Source organism: Limanda limanda, chromosome 4 (assembly GCF_963576545.1).
Source record: "Limanda limanda chromosome 4, fLimLim1.1, whole genome shotgun sequence".
NCBI lineage: Eukaryota > Metazoa > Chordata > Actinopteri > Pleuronectiformes > Pleuronectidae > Limanda > Limanda limanda.
In genome coordinates, this window is record NC_083639.1 from 13,100,359 (window position 1) to 13,119,510 (window position 19,152).

General features: G+C 41.6%; 1 protein-coding gene across 1 annotated transcript in view; it reads left to right on the top strand.

Annotated features, from left to right (window-relative positions):
- The window catches only part of acap3b (ArfGAP with coiled-coil, ankyrin repeat and PH domains 3b), a 56,842-nt gene extending 37,900 nt beyond the window's left edge, over nt 1-18,942 (top strand). Inside the window, exons 8-26 of the mRNA XM_061070654.1 lie at nt 46-141; nt 688-762; nt 2,081-2,092; nt 8,145-8,257; nt 8,561-8,612; nt 8,795-8,895; nt 9,134-9,245; nt 9,346-9,569; nt 10,056-10,125; nt 10,281-10,375; nt 10,527-10,747; nt 11,649-11,741; nt 11,914-12,006; nt 12,317-12,540; nt 12,755-12,864; nt 13,279-13,389; nt 13,730-13,791; nt 16,762-16,811; nt 18,215-18,942. Coding sequence (XP_060926637.1) covers nt 46-141; nt 688-762; nt 2,081-2,092; nt 8,145-8,257; nt 8,561-8,612; nt 8,795-8,895; nt 9,134-9,245; nt 9,346-9,569; nt 10,056-10,125; nt 10,281-10,375; nt 10,527-10,747; nt 11,649-11,741; nt 11,914-12,006; nt 12,317-12,540; nt 12,755-12,864; nt 13,279-13,389; nt 13,730-13,791; nt 16,762-16,811; nt 18,215-18,283 — 1,983 coding nt within the window. The 3' untranslated portion in view covers nt 18,284-18,942. The remainder of the gene's footprint in view (nt 1-45; nt 142-687; nt 763-2,080; nt 2,093-8,144; nt 8,258-8,560; nt 8,613-8,794; nt 8,896-9,133; nt 9,246-9,345; nt 9,570-10,055; nt 10,126-10,280; nt 10,376-10,526; nt 10,748-11,648; nt 11,742-11,913; nt 12,007-12,316; nt 12,541-12,754; nt 12,865-13,278; nt 13,390-13,729; nt 13,792-16,761; nt 16,812-18,214) is intronic.
- The last annotated feature ends 210 nt before the right edge of the window (nt 18,943-19,152 follow it).

The window sequence follows — 19,152 nt, forward strand, 5'->3', positions numbered from 1 at the left end:
TGCACACAGCTGTATTACAGCGTTTCCTCCCTGTGTCTGCTGCAGATGTTGTCCTTCATGAGAGCCCAGTACACCCTGTTCCAACAAGGCTTCAACATCTTAGATGAGATCGACCCTTATATGAAAAAGCTGGCTGCGCAGGTAAAACTAAACAAACCCAAAACAAACAAAGTGCCATGCAGGCTCCGAACAAGGAAGTAAAGCATTTGGCCACTATATTACTGTATTTGCTCAGATTCCTGTGTTTGGGCTCTATGCTTGTTTTCGTCTATTATTACTACATCCGATTTTGTAATCTTTTCTGGAATTGTAGGTTGTTTTACTTTAAGTGCAACTTAAGTACAATAACACAAACACATTAAAAAAATTCAATATAAGTGCAAAGTAGAAGAGACAGATCATACTCAGCAATGCAATAAAACAAAAAACTGAGAAAAGAATATTACAATTCTAAATGAAAACTTTTTAATTAAAATGTTTATCCAGTAAGTTAATGATAAGTGAATAGAAAAGACAATGTTGGGGTTTCGGTTGAAAATGTTTAAACAGTCTAATGTTAAAGCAAGACTATGTAAAAATTGCTCTCGGGTTTTATGTTTGCATTATGTTATGAGTTTATGATAATGAGCAGATGTATGTGTGTGCGTGTGCTGTCTCAGTGACTCTCTCGTTTTCTGCTCTGTGCAGCTGGATCAGCTGGTCATCGACTCGGCCGTGGAGAAGCGAGAGCTGGAGCACAAACACGCCATCATACAGCAGAGAGTGAGACCACAACACAACTTCTTCTCCTACTCTTCTATTCTTCTTTTCTTCCTCTATGCAGAGGAAACTAGTTCAGCTTCTACGTTTCATCTCTTGTCTCCTAGATACACTGGAACTTTTCCTTTCCTTCACAATTAAATAAAAATTACGCTTCTATTGAAGATAAGCAGCAGAATACAGAGAGATATCCCCTCAGCACTGACATGTTCAGTTTATATCATTTCAAAACTTTACTAACATACCAAAACTCATGGAGACACTTCAGGTGATTATCTTCACAAACTAAAGCTGCAGTTATTAGCGTATAAAACCTTTAGACAAGTTTTAAACAAAGATTCAATGAATCTGGCATGTGTCCCAAGTCTAATTTGTCTCAACATCATATCAACACGTTTCACTCTCATTCAGCCTGACAGATTCCTCCTAGCTCACTTGAAGAATGTCAGTGACATTATGTCATCATCAAACACTTCATCTGAAAAACGCCTCGCACGGCAGCTTTGAATTAATTTGATATTTCCTAGTTCCCGACTCTTTCTCTCTCTTTATTTGATTTTAGAATCAATTAGCAAACAAAAAGAAGCCCCTTAAATAATTATAACAAGTGTATGAATGCTGAATAATTTATTTTTTCCTTGATGCTTAAATTTAGATTTTAAAACTAGGAAATCATTTCTCACAAACACGGTTCGATATGTAATGAGTCACTCGGCTGAATAAAGCACTATATGCAAATCCTCATGAACAGATGCACATAAATCATCCATCTGTTAGCTCAGGAGACGCCGGAGGCCACAGGCTGTTATGTGCATGACTGTGCCCATCCCTCTGATGGGTCGAGATGCCAAGTGGAGGCATCCTGACAAACACGTCGCTCTGCTTTTCATCCAACCTAATGACCTTTCAGCAACACATCCTCCCCCTTTTAGTGACATGAGGGAGACTGTTTTCTGGAGGTGTGCCGTTGGTGCTTCAGGAGTCGTCTGAACTAAGATTTTCTGGACACTCACATCGATTATGACACGATATCTCCCAGTAGATCAAACTTTGTTGAACTCTCTGCGGAGTCTACAATCAGGCCGCCATTGATCAAACCACGTGATGTGGCCTGTGTGGTACAATATGTCAAAGTGAAAAATGTATTGTTTGGTCAAGTGGCATCTACAGACAAAATCAAAAGCATTCAAAGTGGCCAAAGTAACTCGAGTCTTCAGGGTTGATGAATCTACGTGTTCACATGTTTTTTTTTCAAATGAATAACTTTTCTCTCTCTCTCTTTACATTGCGTCCTGGCCCAACCACTTTCTTTCACCTCCAGACTCTGATGCAGGTGAGTTTATGTTTATGTTTAGTTTTTTTTATCTGCACCATTAAATTGTATCCTCAGCTTCCATTTTACTTAGGAAACAGTATAATCCTCCTGGCTCAAGAGGAACTGTTGCAAAATGTTATATTACAGTGTTTTTATAATGGTTCAGGAGCAATATGGCAGAGGGCTTAACAACTCCAATAATTCTGCCTGGGTTCCTGTGTGTGTGCGTGTGTGCGTGTGGTAGTTATCTTAGCAGACTCAGTGATTGATGTACAGAGAACAGTTTTATGACCTTCACATGCTGGTTTCTATGGCAGGATGCTCTACCCTCTTCGAAGCAATAGAGCAGAGGGTGATTGTGTTTCTGCAGAAATCACAATCCTTTCATACTTTAACATGTGTGTGTGTGTGTGTGTGAGTGGGTGTGTGTGTTTGTGTTTGGGTGACAGTCTGGAAACATTCCAGGAACATAAGAAGAATGCACTGTCAGTCAAATGAATTTCTTATCTGGTAGCTTGGCTTCCAAGGAACCCTGGCATGTGTTTGTGTGGATTAGACCACATGAACTTGTTTTTCCATAGTTAAGTCCTTTTTCTCAGGTATTTATCCTTTTGTGTGACCTCACCTCCACACCTTTGCTCCACTGAACTTTGGGCTTCATGACTTAGTGTCCATGAAGTGTTGAATTGTTCCACTATCCCCCTGATATCTGTTACAACATCTCGACTGATCTACTTACATCGCACAAACCTTATGAGGTAATATTTGTCTCGCATTCGATGTCGACTTTGTTCTCTTCTTTTAGATCTCTCCTTTTTATTTCTTCTTTTCCTGTTTCTCTCTCACTTACATAGAGGCTGCCGCACACACATTTTTCTTCACCATGCACCTAAACAAACACATGCACACACATCTCACTCTCACTCTCTCTCTCTCTCTCTCTCTCTCTCTCTCTCTCTCTCTCTCTCTCTCTCTCTCTCCCTTCCTGTTTGTTTGTTTCATCTCAGAATGTAACCCTTAAGCACCAGTAAGCCTGTTACAAATAAATGAATGTCTGAGTAGATGCTTAAAAATAGTAGTCATGATGTTTTTCTGTATTGAGACAGTGTTTTCCATCATTACTAAGTTGTAGTTTTAGTAAATTTGAGCCATTGATTTCCTAAGTTCAGACACCGATGCTGCAGCATCAACCCATTTCCTTCTCCGACCCCCGCCAGCTTCAGCCCCAGTCAACAGACGGCATAACTGAGAACAGTGGGGGGGTTAAACATGAAGTTATAGAGCATGCAGACAAAGAGCAGAGGACTAATACAGAGAGGAGACAAGTTTAAGACCCAGGCAGGGACCATGAAGAATAATAGAATTAAAGAGTCACTTCTCAGCTTAACCTCAGTCGTCATAGAATAAATGCTGATTTAAAGAATTAAATCAGTTTATCCCTGCTCACTTGATTATATGTAAGTTTTCTAAATGTAACAGTGTGGCTACCGAATGTAGAAATGAGCTCCATGTGATGGTGCTCTTTATAGTTATGAATCAAAAACTATACTTCCTATAAAATCACTTTAGTTTCATTTACTCTATCTATTATCTATACCGCTTGTCCTTTTGAGGGTCCTGGGGGGGCTGGAGCAAATCCCAGCTTTCATTGGATGAGAGGAGGGGCACAACCTGGACAGGTCACCAATCTTCAATTACCCTAACCCAAATCAGCATGTTTTAGGACTGTGGGAGGCAGCTGGTGTTCCCAGAGAAAACTCGCACAGACACAGGGAGAACCTTTAAAATTCCACACAGAGAGACACCGGCCGAACAGGGGACTATCTTGCTGTGAGGCGACAGTGTTAATCACTGCACCACAATGCTGCTGATGCAACAACATCACAGTTTAAAATGTTGGCCTCTTTTGTGAAACCTGACACACCAGTCAGATGGTTGGATGAAGCCAAGTGGCGATGACACACAGGACAACATGCAAGCTGCTTCGAGTCGAGTGTCTCTTATTCCGATTTTCTTTGTCTTTGCATCTGTGAAAAGAAATTTCTCCAGAAAAAAGGTCTGAAGACAGAAAAAGCCACAGAACATCGAGACACCCAGGAGATGCTGCCCTGAGCCGTTTCTGATATTCTCTTGCGATCAAAGACTTCTTTTTTTAGACTCCCTCCGTATGCAAATGTGTTGCTGCAGGAAGTGAAGACATGAGACTGAGAAGAGTTTGTGAATTATTAATACAATACATTCTTTATTAATATAACATTAAGTAACTGCAGGAGTCATGCTCATAAGAGAATAAAATGTCTTCATCATAAAAGTATAGTTTAGGATACATTTGATGTGGATTGGGTTATTTTTCAGTTTGGAGGAGATGGATACCAGAACAGAATCAGTATAAGATACTGTATGGTAAAAAACAAATTCAAGAAGAAATGTATTAATCTTATAATGGATAAAAAATTATGTGAAATGCATTAGTACAGAAAAGAACAGACAGGTTGAAATGCCTAAAATGTTTATCTTGATGTCCATAGTCGTGATGAAACCAAAGAAATAAACTCTTTATCAGTGAGAGATTGTTTTACACAGATGATAGCTGTACGTTCACCATCTCTCCCTCCTCTTCCCCCTCTCCTGTTTGTGTTGCTCCTGACCTCACCCCTACACTTTCACTGTCCCCCCCCACAACCCATGCATCTCTATACGGCCCTGTCGCACACCACAGATCACACCACAGATCACACACTCCCCCTGTCTCCACTCCACACTCTTTCACAGCGGTGTTTGTGTGCAGGACTTCATTGTGGCTCCCTGGGGGATTGTCGCCTCCAGTCGGCTCCTCCTCCAACTATTGCAGCTTTTTGCTGCAAACAGAGACAGAAAGAGGACGGAAACATGGGGAAAAGTTGGAAAGTATCATGAGGAGAATGTGGTCAATAGGAGAGTAAACATTTAAAATAGGGAGTTTAGTTTATTAGGATCCCCAAAGCTAGAGCATGAGATTATTCAACAACCAAGTATATATGAAAAACCATTACTCAAAACTCACCACTGACATTAATATTTGTTGAAAATCCACCTGTCATAAGATGCTCCGTTTAAACTGAATTATAAATTATTTTACAAATTCTCAACATAATCTCTACAAAAGTAACTTATTTTGGATGATGTTACAATACATACAATTTAGCTCTATTTTATAATTTTTTTTAATTGATTTTATTTAAATGTGTTTTTTCTCCACCTTTTTTAAATTTATGTTATACTCTTTTATTTAACTCGGCAGACCTGTCTTCTTGTCCAAACACTTTTCTTTGTACTGTTGACCATGTGTTAACTTACGTTTGACAATATAACCTGAAACTAAGATTTTAGTCAGTTTCACAGGAATAATATCAGTGCAAATCACTGGGTGTAGACCATAGTCTAGACTGACCATGTCAATAAAATCAACATATTTTGACATGGTATAGCTAAGGATAGTAAAATTTTGAACTTTTTTAAGTCCCTTTAATAAAGGCTGTTGTTGTGCAGCCTCCTGCGCCATTTTGACTCTTGCCGCGCTGCATTCTTCCACTGTGGCGTCTGATTTAAGGTGGGAAGCGGGAGCTCTGAGCTGGTGTTTGGGGAGCAATAACGTCAGCTTGATTAAGCAGGAATAGTGTTGAGAGCCGCAGACAGATGGAGAGCTGACTCCTCCAAAAGTGTGCACTAAACCCGGGGTTGGAGAATAGCGGCGGGGGTTAGAGGAGAGCCTTAATTCCCGGTGTGGGACGGAGGATGGAGGGAAGGAGGGGGTGTCAAGTGAAAGTGTTTGATCTCCGGCAGCCGTGGGGGGGTCAGAGGGTCACGAGCACGCTCTGTGACAGCTGTATGGTAATGAGGGCTCACGGCACATGCATGCGGCCCTGGAGCCGGAGCAGTGTGCAGGCAGGTGGCGTGGAGTGAAGCAGCGGCACGAGCCTGCTGACAGTCTCTCATCTGCACTGGTGTGAGATGTGTCTGTGTGTGTGTGTGTGTGTGTGTGATGTAATTTATCAGTTTATTTAATAACATTAAGTTATTTATTCTTTTACTGTTGAATTGGAGATGTTGTTGGATCTCAGTGTGGTGAGGATGACGATACTTGGCAGACTGGACCACACATTGGTGAGAAACATGTTTCTTCTGTTAATGGCTGTTTTCTCTTGTCAGGAGTCAGTTGTCTCGATACTTTTGTTTGTTTTTTGCTATTGGTATGTAATAGGGCCAGTGTAACTTTAACCAGAAAGTAAGGGGTCATTTGACCACAGTACCACTGTGATGCAGTAAACACCCCAGACCTATTTCCCTCTTATAACTACTCACAGTGTGTTGTGTGGATAGATCACATTGATAGGAAACTTAAATAATAACTTGTGTTTGCCTTAGTGCGATATGCAATACAAATTATACTAAGATCAGAAAAGATTCACGTCAGTCGATATTGAAAAATACCATGATAAATGGAACATTATTATTTCATGTGTCCAGACTTTAATTTGGTCCGGTGAAGGTTGTGGTTTGATAAACAGCAAAACATTTTACACATCTGAGGTAGATCAATAATGTGTTATGGCTCCTCATCTCTGCATAAGGAATGATATTGAACCTTTGATGAAAATTATTTTGAGATTATTACTGATATTGTTTTATCGCCGACTTCTAGTGGGTAGTTCACATTCACTACAAATCGAATACAATAGTTACGTCGGAAAAAAGCCGCTTGACACCATTGTGTGCGTACTCTGATGAAGTCTTCTCTTTTTGTACTTCTCTCTTCTTCTCCACAAAGTTGGTATAAAGTAGCTCTTTCCCTCTAGTGGCCTGTTGCAGAATGTAAGAACGAGGCAGTGTTGGTGTTTACAGGCGTCTCTGTTGTTTCCTGCTGGAAACACCTCACGCTATGAATGTCTCAGAGCCAGGAGACGGACAGTTCTGTTACATCCCACCATGTTAACGTATCACATAGCCTCAATGTTTTCACACAAACCAGCAAAAATCCAACACAAATGGGGCTGAGCAATATGTCAATTTACATTTCATATAGCCCAATACCACAGGTTGCTCTGAATGAAATTTCCACTCTGATCTGCATTAAGCTGCCAAAACGATCAATTTGATTTAAAAGCTTTAGTTAGATTTAATAAGGCTGCTGAATATACTTGATGACGTTTGTGTGACAATAATTTTGGGAAAAACACAGAATTCTTCAGGCTAGGGTAAGTGTCTAGGGAATGTATTATGTCAATGAGTGTCCTCACAATAGAGAGACAAGTGTGTGTGTGTGTGTGTGTGTGTGTGTGTGTGTGTGTGTGTGTGTGTGTGTGTGTGTGTGTGTGTGTGTGTGTGTGCGTGTGTGGTCGCGTGTTAATGCCAGCAGCTTGCCATATGCCTAGTATTCCCTTACACCAAACCAAAGGCCTCCTTAACAATACTGAAACCCAACCTCCCCGTTGACTCTCATGTGAATCAGTATGCTGGTTTTGTTCACCTCGCTGGGCAGGTGGCATGTATCTCAGGAATTTCAGCTCTGATTGGACAAAGCCGGTGAGGTTTCAGCTGACAGGTAGAGAGGTTAGAGAGGCTCCGATTTGATGTCATCTTTGAAGGTAAACTAAAGAACAGATGGTCAGTGAAGAGAGGGCACAGACTTATGTTTGTGGAGGAACACAGACACTTTTTACAAATTTAGAGAAAATGTGTCACAACAGAGGAGGATGTCAGGAGCTTCTGTTTGTGTTTCTGATAAGAGGCTATTTCAGGCTCCTTTTGATATGTTTCCGTGGACTTTAATCACTCCTCAGCATCTCCAGACCTGATCTGTACACAGATGACTGATTAAAGCTGTTCATGTCTGAGCCATCATTCATTTCTGTTATTACTGAATTGTTATCAACAACAAGGTAAAATCCAGTATCTACAGGAACTAGACCATGAAGATGTGGCCTTTTCATTACGTTGATCATAGATAATACATCACTCCCTGACAATAAGAGCAGACAGTGGAGAGGAAGTCAGATCTTAATATTTATGTGTGTTGGTGTTTTCCCTGCAGGACTTTTCCTATGATGACCCCAAGTTGGAATTTAATGTGGACGCTCCCAATGGCGTGGTCATGGAGGGCTACCTCTTCAAGAGGGCCAGCAATGCCTTCAAGACCTGGAACAGGTAAAAAGTGAACTTAAAAAAATAACATATATTAGTATTACTTGTTTTCTTTACTTTGAACACACTTAATGAATTTGCGCATTGCCTATTAAAGTATTATTTCTAATTGGTAAACAAATTTCTATGGGGAAAAGGGGGTTAAATATGTTTCTTTGAGCCCAAAGAACAAGGGCCTGTGCAAAGTTTGGTCTTTAGTTCACATACAGATGTATCTGTATGAACAGTGATGAACAGTGTTTTTAATTGGTAGACATTTGATTATTTATGTCATTATATTAATGTCATACCCTCTCCTCCCTGCAGGCGATGGTTTTCTATACAAAACAGTCAGCTGGTCTATCAGAAGAAACTCAAGGTACAGTTTGATACGTTATTTCCTTACTAAAATCAATGTCAATGACATATTGACAGAGAAGGAAGGAGCCGTGCACTGACTCATCCTTTCCTGCCGGATATGAGGACGTTAACCTGTTCCAGTGTAACTTGCAGAAATAAATCAACCTTGTTGTGAGTGATGTTCCTCTCTGCCAATGACAGGACTCTCTGACAGTGGTGGTTGAGGACCTGAGGTTGTGCTCAGTCAAACCCTGTGAGGATAACGAGAGGAGGTTCTGCTTTGAGGTGGTTTCACCCACCAAGTAAGTCTGTGTGTGTGTGTGTGTGTGTTTGTGTGTGTGTGTGTGTGTGTGTGTGTGTGTGTGTGTGTGTGTGTGTGTGTGTGTGTGTGTGTGTGTGTGTGTGTTACATTACAGTCCATATAATATAGTCTATATCTACTATCATTAATGAACTGAGCGGCTCACTTATAGAATTAACATATAGAATTCTAATATTAGACCATTATGATATTTCTATAACCAGACTTTTATTTTGTAGGAGCTGCATGCTACAAGCTGAGTCTGAGAAGCTGCGACAGGCCTGGATTCAGGCCGTCCAGGCGAGCATCGCCTCTGCTTACAAAGACATCGCTGACAATTACTATATTGAGGTATGAACAAATGCAGGAAAATCCACATTTATTTTAATTACTGAGATTTCCTTGAAATGAGACTTTCTGCCGCTGACCTGTCTGCCCCTTGTCTCTGCAGCGTTTGGACCGGACAGCCTCGCCCTCCACCAGCAGCATCGACTCTGCCAGCGAACCCAGAGAAAGGGGTGATAGAGGGGTGAGGGTGGGGGGGGAGAGTCTCCTCCAGAGGCTGCAGAGCCTGCCAGGCAACGATCTGTGCTGCGACTGTAGCCAGACGGCTCCGTGCTGGGCCTCCATCAACCTGGGAGTGCTGCTGTGCATCGAGTGCTCAGGGATCCACAGGTAGAACTGCACAACACTGAGACTGGGTTTGTTTGTAGAGGGCGGCAACAATATTTGGGATTATTTTAGAACTTATCAATTGGCTTCGTCAGTTTGAAATAAGAATTCACAGCAATTCCAGATAATAAACTCATCCTTTTAGAAAATGCTATTAAAGAAATGATATGTATCAACTCTTCATTTAAATGTCTAAAAATGAAGAGAGACCCCTAGTGGCTGAAGCTTCCTCCTCACACCGTCACTCTCTGCAGAAGTGACATTCATCCTGTTGCTGATGTTTTATTTATGTAACTGTTGCATGGTAAATAATAGAGCTACTAGTTTAACTCAACTTTCATTCAGAAAGTAGAGAAACACAAAAGTGGCACCATATTCTGATCTGTCCCTTCTGGCAGTTTTATTAAAAGTGGCAAGAGTAAAAGATTTTGTAGTAAGATGTAACACTTTATAAAATCTCTTCTCTCCTCTTCTCCATGTGTCTTTCAGGAGTTTAGGCGTCCATTGCTCCAAAGTGCGTTCACTGACGTTAGACTCATGGGAGCCAGAGTTACTCAAGGTGCGTCTCTCCAGCCTGTTCATCACACAAACAGCTTTTTCTCTCTGTGCTGAGCTTTTTTCCCCTATTACACTTGGCTCTCTGGTATTACATTGCAAAAATAACTCTTTTAAATGACTTTCCTGTGTCTTCTTTCCTTCCTATATCACCTTTAGCTGATGTGTGAACTGGGGAACACTGTAATAAACCAGATTTACGAGGGACGCTGTGAGGAAGTGGGGGCTAAGAAGCCTGGACCCTCTAGTTCAAGGTCAGTTTTTTTACTCCATGACAAACATTTGGAGAGAAAAGAAAATCCACTGTTTGTTAATACCGTTGGCTGAAGGTTTTCACCCTGACGACAGTTAAGTTAAAAGAGGTGTGATGTAAAAAGTGATGAGGTTGTGATAATCTCCCTCCAGGCAGGAGAAGGAAGCCTGGATCAAGTCCAAATACGTGGAGAAACGTTTCCTGAAGAAGATGAGCGGCAGTGAGGCTTTGGTGGTGGGCGCGAGGAAGTCCCGCCCCTGGACGGTGAAGAAGTGCCAGCGACACAACAGCTCTGTGCGAGCGCCACACAAGGTCCGCAGGAAATACCACCGCTACGAGCCAGGCAGCGCCTCTGCTGCAAATCTGTCAGCAGGTCAGTTCAGCTAATCACCATCACTTTCTCAATATATACAGTACTGTGCAAAAGTTTTAGGCAGGTGTGAAAAAATGCTGTAAACTAAGAATGGTTTCAAAAATGGAAATGTTAACAGTTTATTTTCATCAATTAACAAAATGCAAAGTTAGCAAACAAAAGAAAAATCAAAATCAAATCAATATTTGGTGTAAGTACCCTTTGCCTTCAAACCAGCATCAACTTGTCTAGGTGGAATGGCACATAAACTTAACACTTCCATTTTTTAAAGCATTCTTAGTTTACAGCATTTTCTCACACCTGCCCTCAAACTTTTGCACAGTACTGTATATATATATATTCCGGAGTCATGCTTACCTGAGATCTGTTAAATGCAAGTTCCTTTTAAAGGTTCAGTGTGTAGAATCTACTGACATCTACCATCATCACAACCCCAACAACAGTCTTGATGTTGTGATGGTAGACTACCAAAGTATTTGTGAAGTGGGTGTGAGTCGACCCTGTGGATGTTAAAGCCATCGGCTCTGGAGATACTCCAGAAGTTATCCAGACTTAGCTGATCTTCTCAGCTCCTCCTGCAGGGCGGCAGTATCACTGTTAATGCAGGTTGAATAAGTGGTGATGCTCTCACAACTTTTCCTCTCTGGAAGGTTGTGAGAATGTGTTGCTTCAGTTTCCTATGAAAGTGCGATCTCTGCTGGGCCTGGTGGTGTTCTTGAGTCTTTCCGAGATCTGCGCCTCAACAAACCAGAGATGCTCTCAGAGATTAGATTACTCTGGTGGTTTAGAAGCTCTTGGGATCAAGGGCTTTACTCAGAGAGAAGTTAAAGAGAAAGTGAAAGAGAGATAATAAGGTGTCTAAGATATATTGTTTAATCTGAAATCCTTTGTCCCTTGGCAGCGGCGGCAGCAAAGTTTCGCAGAGACTCCCTGTTCTGCCCAGATGAGCTGGATTCACTATTCTCCTACTTCGACACCGGCTCTGGTCCTCGCAGTAAGTTCACCACACATCCCTTGCAGAGTTATTGTAGATTTTTATTCAGCCATTTCGGACATATCTTCTATTAGTTGTACAGTCGTACCTGTGATGACGTGTGTATTAGCGGCGCAGTTTGTGCTGTGTAATGATTAACGTGTCCGTGGCTTGGCGATGCTTGGCCCCGCAGGTCTCAGCAGCGACAGCGGCCTCGGAGGAAGCACTGACGGCAGCACTGACATCCTGGTTTTTGGCTCAGTGGTGGACAGTGTCACGGAAGAAGGTGTGTGTGTTTTCACAGGAAAATGATTGTGCATGTCGAATACAAAGAGTTATTCATGGTAACGGCTGGACACTTGCGTCAATAAGAGTTTCACAATAACCCAGTGTTTACTTTGTCAAGAGTTTGATGTTGTAAAGAAACATCACACTAAAGATCACAGAAAAAGTATGTCGGACAGAATTCCTGTGAAGACCTTGACGAGCCCAGTCACGCTGCATAATGTCATAATGTCATAATCCCTCAAAAGGAACCGCGGCACGTTCACTCACTAGCATTTGGTCTCCTTACCTGTTTCCTTACCTACCCTCAGACGAGGAGTCGGAGGAGTCGTCCAGTGGCGAGGTGGAGATCGAGCAGGAAATGTCATCGGACCCGGAAGATCCAAGGGAGCTCCATCCCGGGGCGCTCCTCTACCGATCCTCGCGTCTGCACAACCTGCCGCTCATGGCCGAGGCGTTTGCACACGGTGCTGACGTCCACGCCGCGAGTGAGGACGAGGAGGGGAAAACGCCGCTCATACAGGCCGTGACCGGGGTGAGACACTAAGTTTGTTCGACCCTCAAAAGCATCTGAATTTTATAAATCAGCAATTCACTCTCATTTATTTGACTGATTTTGCGATATCAAATAATTGCGGAATCTGTGTGGGTTAAATAGTGAGTAAATAAGTCAGTAATGTTCAACTATCACTTGAAAGAAATAAAACATTTTTTAAAAACAACTCTCTGTCCGTCTGTCTCTCTGCCAGGGCTCTCTGATAGCTTGTGAGTTCCTGCTGCAGAACGGAGCTGATGTGAACCAGAGGGACATGAGGGGCAGAGGCCCGCTGCACCACGCCACCTACCTGGGGCACACTGGGTAAGTGACGCCTGCAAAGGGAAAAGAACAGCGTCTTCCTCGTGACCTAGTTCATGTGCCAGCCTGCATCAAAATACTCTGATGTCACGAGGATTGCTCCACTTCCCAGACATGGTATAGACTGTATGAGTCATTAAGTATTTTCGTCAGAAACTGACAACAGCCACACTTGTGGCAGGTTGTTGTTGGACATAAATTCTTTTGGAGTTTAGTCATACGGTCTCAGATCATTGCTTGGAAAAATCAACAAATGTCACATCTATGAGTTTATCAGCCCATAAACATTTGTTCTCATCCTTCTGCTTTTTTGTTAATAATGATACTTGTAATTTTTATGGAATAAAAAGTGATTTCTGATGTTAACAACTGACATCATTCTCTGTCTTTTCTCTCCCTGTAACTTTTGCTTCCCAGTCAGGTGTGTCTCTTCCTGAAGAGGGGAGCGTCGCAGACGGAGGTGGACGAGCAGGGTCATGACCCGCTGAGTATCGCCGTGCAGGCTGCCAACGCAGACATCGTCACACTGTAAATCATCTGAATTCTTCTCAAAAATCAACTGTCTTCTAAATGTTGTTCAATAGGTTTTTAATTATTCTTCTGCAATGGAAGCTCACGGTGATAATGACCTTCACTCTTTTCTTCCCTCCTTTCCTCCCTCCTTCTATCATCTGTCTTCTGTCACTGCTGTTTACCAACACATTTCCAATGATGTCCTGGCGCCTGACCATCTCCATCCTTTCCCTTCCTTTGTATTTCTCTCTTTCCTCACCTGCTGCCTTCCCATTTCTCATTTCTGCTTTTTTCTTTGCCTTTCTCACTTTCTCTCAATCTCATCCTCTCTCCCGCTCTCCCTTCTCTTCAACAGATTACGTTTAGCCCGGATGAACGAGGAGATGCGGGAGGCCGAGGCTCCGCTGGGTCAACCAGGTCAATACCCGGGCAGCAGCCCCACTGAGCAGCAGTATAGGAAGTGCATCCAGGAGTTCATCTGCCTCACGATAGAGGAGTGCTAGTTACTCCTGTATCCAGGAGTGTAGCTTGTGTTATATACATGTATACATTATATATACATACTCTAGTATATACATACCACATATTCCCCCTCATTGGAAACTGAAAATAACCGTGTAGACGAAGGCTTACAGGCGTCTAAGAAGAGAGGAGCGTACCACTTGCTCATTATGGGGGAGCGTCGTGTCATAGGGAGACCCCTGATGGACCTTTTTAACTCTACTGACAATACAGCCACCACTTCCATTTTCTCTGCATCACCGTGTCTCTGCTTGCCATTACCCAGCACCGCCATCACACACATACACAGTAAAAGTACATTTTGGTGTTTTATTAACGGGGTTATCCTCTAACTTATACCTGTCGTGTGCGGGGGGGTTTACTGTGGCCTAACAGCTCTGACCTCTGAACAACTGCATTAACCCCCTCCATGCTTTCTATCTATTCAAACCATCTGTGTTGACATCCAGCGTACCCATCTCTTCTCAATCAGAGATGTAAATATACATATTAAGAAGTTAAAATGGCTAATCTCTATATGTGCTGTGGCATGAGGTGAAAAAAAAAAGTTCCATAACTTCAAGAAAAAAAAAAGCAGCTGCATCAGAGGTGAGCAGGGCAGTTTCCTGTGTGTATTGAGGAGAAGGTCTGGAAGGGAAGTTATTGTAAAACTGTGACAAAAATACTGAAAGGCTTGTGAGGGAGGAGACGCTCGCTTGCTTTCTGAGACCCTTTGTGACATGAAGAGTGAATGAGTGCGTGCATGAGAGAATACTGAGAGACAGAGTTAAATAATATGATATTATGATACAATATGTAAAGGAAAAAAAGAACATGTGCACTTTTCCCATCTCCAGTATTTTTTTTTATTTTCATTTAGTAAGTGTGACTTTTTTTATTATTATTATTATTATTTATGTGTATCTCCAGAGGACCAGTGCAATGCATTCTTGGTGCAGTTTATCGTCTGCATTTCTCTAATTGATTGTCATTTTGATCTGATAGCGTTTCTTGGAATTGATGACGCAAGTTGTCAGACAACATTACTCATGCGACTTTTTGCTTTCTGTTTGCTTTATAAAGGCCTCATGCTTCTGCATGAACAATTATTTGTTACTCAAACAAACCACTGAAAGAGATTTGACAGGGGATTTTTTATTACAGTGAACCTGTTCCTAAGTATTTTGAGTTTTTGAGGGTGGGAACTCGCTGAGTTGTTGACTCATGTGTGTAAACCCACGGCTCAGTTTTGTTGGAAATACACAAACATGAGACAGAACCTGTGGTGAGATCATGGAGCTCATCACTTAAGAACGGTTTACACCCTTGGTGGTGCTCAAAGGTTGTTCGTTTCTGGCTTCCCTCACTGGTAAATGCTGAGAGTATTCCCTGCATGCCAAGCCAGAATCTTCTTTTTTTGGCAACTTTGACATCGTTTTGCATTATGATGAGCATGATGAAATAGTTTTCTACGGTTTGATCATGTCGTGCAGTGCAGTCCAGTGGAATAAGCATGAACCACCTCGACCGGTTGAGTGTCAGAAGTTCCTCTTTGCACCTCTGTGCCGCTCTTCCATCCACCAGTCCAACCTGTGGTGACCTCCTCCGTCCTGTCCTTTTTGATTTGATTATTTCCACATGTGGTTTTATTTTCCTCTGCCAAAGATTTTTTAAAGGGAAAGTGTCTGACATTGTTGTATGATATCACAGTTTTTTTCTTTTCTGAAACTGTTCAGAGTAGATGCAGCATAGTCTTACCTTGCTTTGTGAGGTGACAGAGTGGTAAAAACACTGATCGTGTACTCATGTATTCAAAAAAAGAGGTGACAGAAATGTGACTCGCCTGAGAGACTTTGTAACAACAGGTGATATTCTGCAATAGTTTGATGTGCTGCAAGTAGAACCAGTCTAGGAGGTGATGTGAAGCTACTGTGACCAAACTGTTAGTGGACCCATACGGGCCCTATAGCAGGAAGTATTAAATGTCGTGTCCATTGTGTGTATTGACATAAGAGTGGTTAAAGGTGCTGTTCAGACAAACATGCTGTAAATAGTACACCTGTGTATTTTAACTCGAAGCCAACTGCCTGCCTCTCAGCATTCAATCAAGGATCCTGACTGTCTGATCGGTTTTATGTTTGTCTTTTTACTCTCTTCATAAAAAAAACTAAAACATCCTGTCAGGCAGAACTGTGACAGAGTCCTGCTCTACTTGTTTCTCTGTTCACTGACATTTGGCTATCTTTTGAATACTTTCTTTCCTGTCTTTACAAGCACTGAGGGGGAAAAGAAGAAAACAAAATGCATACAATAAAACTGAGAAACTCATGATGAACTAACCCTGCTTCCTGCTTGTTGCGCTCATTTCTGTTTCCTGTCTCATCTCTTATCTGTGACATTCTCTCAACATCAAAGCAATGTATTTGAAATGGTTTGCAGAGAGTCGCTGCTCTAAATTTGTAATAATTTCATTTTGATGTTGGGAGAATAGTATTTTTCACAATATGGTCTGGTGTGTCTTTTGGTCTATAACAAACTGGGCAGCATTTGGCCTATTCAAAGCAATACAATAGTATAATTATATATAATTGAGGTGTGCACACAGACACCTCCAGCACACATGATATTTAAATACCACTTTAGTGTTTAGCACGTTATGGCTGTTAAATAGTGCTTCTGTTTGCAGCTTGCAACAGCTGCAACACTGTGCCTTGAATAATGAAGTGTCTCCAGTGTGTTAAAACATCTCATATGATCTCACAAGCGCTCGTACATCATCGCTGAAAACCTGTTCTCGTGTGCTAGAATTGCCTAATTCCTCACCTGACACTAAACACGTGAGCAAGTAAAACAATGTCTGACATTCCATTGCTTCTGTTGCCACAGGGGTTGCCACAGGCAGCAGGAGAGTTAAAGCCAAGGATGGTCGGGAGAGAGTGAGTGAAGCCTCCTGGGCCGTCTCATAGGGGCACTGTGTTCTCTCTGCTTCTGTGGCTGTCGGGGAACTTCAGGGTGTCTTTCTGTCATAGACTCATTTTACCCCTCTCTCTGGGAATATATTTGGAGCCGTCTTGATGATATGAACCTTATTTGTCTCACAGGAAGAAATTATATATCTGGGACTTCTCACAGATGTGCTGTAGAGGAGAGTTAAGTCAGAAGAAAGTGCTGTAAGATTCAGTATTCACATGCATTTGAAAATATGTAGGTAATACCTTAATAAAATGATCAATATAAAAAATATTTGAAAAATCATACATCCAATGGTAAGTTGAACCAGTAGCCTCGACCAAGGAGGCTTGTTTGTTAGTTATTTAGCAGGATTAAATAAAAAAATATTCTCGACTGATTCCATGAAGTTGTGTGGAGGGACGATGACCTAAGGAAGAACCCATTAAATGTTGGTGCAGTGGAATAAGTGTTGGATCTAGAAATGTTTATTTATTATTATTCACTTAACATCTAACATCTTGATTGTGTGTTTGTCAACATTTTCTTGATTTGTCAGAAAATGATTCATGGATAATTTTTGCCTTTATCAGGGTACAACAGTGTATTAAGTGTGAAAGAGGGAGATATAGAGGGAGGGAGGGGTGACATGCATCAAGGGTCGGACTCGAACCCAAGCTGCTGCATTTCATGGATCTTAAAAATTTAAAACACACATGAGACAGATAATTATGAGTTTGTAAAAATTTGGTGCAGATCCAAATAAAAATCTGGATCTAGTGAATTTTAATGTGGTCTCATAAGGGGACTCATAAGAGGAATGCACACTAAAGAGTGCAGTAGTATTAATATGATAAAATGTGACTTTGAATATTAAGCACATGAGACCAGATATAATTTCCTAGTGATTTAAAAATGTACAAGAGGAAATTGGATCCAAGGGATTATTTCCCTTTTCTAATTTCCCTTTTTGTAAAAAAAAACATCTTGGAGAGGAACCTTAAGCACGTGGTTTCCACAGAGCATTTAGGTAAACAAACAAAGGAGGTTTGGAGAGGAGTGAGTCATTTAATCATACTGAAGCAATAGGTGTATACCAGGCTAGACAGAGGCGCCTCAGTCTTGGGATCTTGAGGCGCAATTCAGGGGACTTTACTCTGTCATGGGTGCATGTAGGTGGATCTGTTTTTCTTGCCTCCTGAAGATAATGATATGTGGGTGACTGGAGATTTGTGTATTTTCTGACTCATTTCCTTGATTTTACGTTTTAAATAAGGTTTGATTTGTTGCAAAAGTAAAGCAAAACCCAGCAGACAATTCCCTGCTGTCTCCACAGTGCTCACAGTCAGGGCAAGCCCCCTTGATTTATGTCAAGTGTCCCATTCCGCAGGTCACGCCTCCTGTGTTGACGTCTTTCGCCAGTTTTCTCTCCTCGCGTCTCTCCAGCCCGAGAAGTTGAGAAGAAGGAGCGTTCAGTTCGGCCGCTGCAGGACACCAGAGTGACCACAGCTGACCACCAACTCATCTCACCACTCTTCAGATACAGAAGCAGTCCCTGCTGTTAGAAAATACATGTGGTGCCTGGGATTGAGTGATGCAGATAAAGACAAATGTGTCAAAACCCTGCAGAATCTGAAGCTATTTTATTACTGAATATCATTGTTCTCTATTTCTATGCTCAGTTTGTACAAGGGAGGTCATGTCATGTTCAAACAGTTCCTTTGCACAGTTATTTGAGTTCACCTGACACCAGACTGTTTTTTTCGTATAGGGGCACTTCAACAACATAGTATTGCACTTCCTTAAGACACAAAAGACATATACAAAAGGAGCCTTTATACTCTCAGGTATGGCTCAATATGCCCGAATGTCTGGATTTTTAATATCCCATAATTGAGCATGAGAGCATATTTAACTGCCTGTTAAATGTGCATGACTCCATGCCTCCTTAAAATGGGCCATCTCCAGGTCAAAGCCAAAATAACACCAGGAATTATAAATATACTGTGCAACTGTTCCCACAGCTTAAAACTACTCTCTGTGATGAGTATATTATACTAGAGGTTTAAAATCAGTGAAGTGTCTCATTTTGTGTTGTGAATAATTACATTTTATCTACTGCACCTCTCCGATTCTTGCACCTCATTGCAGAAATAAAATATTTGAAATAAAAGGCTGTCATGGATTTTTCTGTGCATTTAAATTTGTCTTCTTTAAAATGTTGTTTAACAAAGAAGGAAAAGGAAAGACGTGGTCATCTTGGCAGTGTCGGTAGCCTTACGGTAACCAGACTTGTCAGATCTTAAGTTAATACTATATAAACAAACC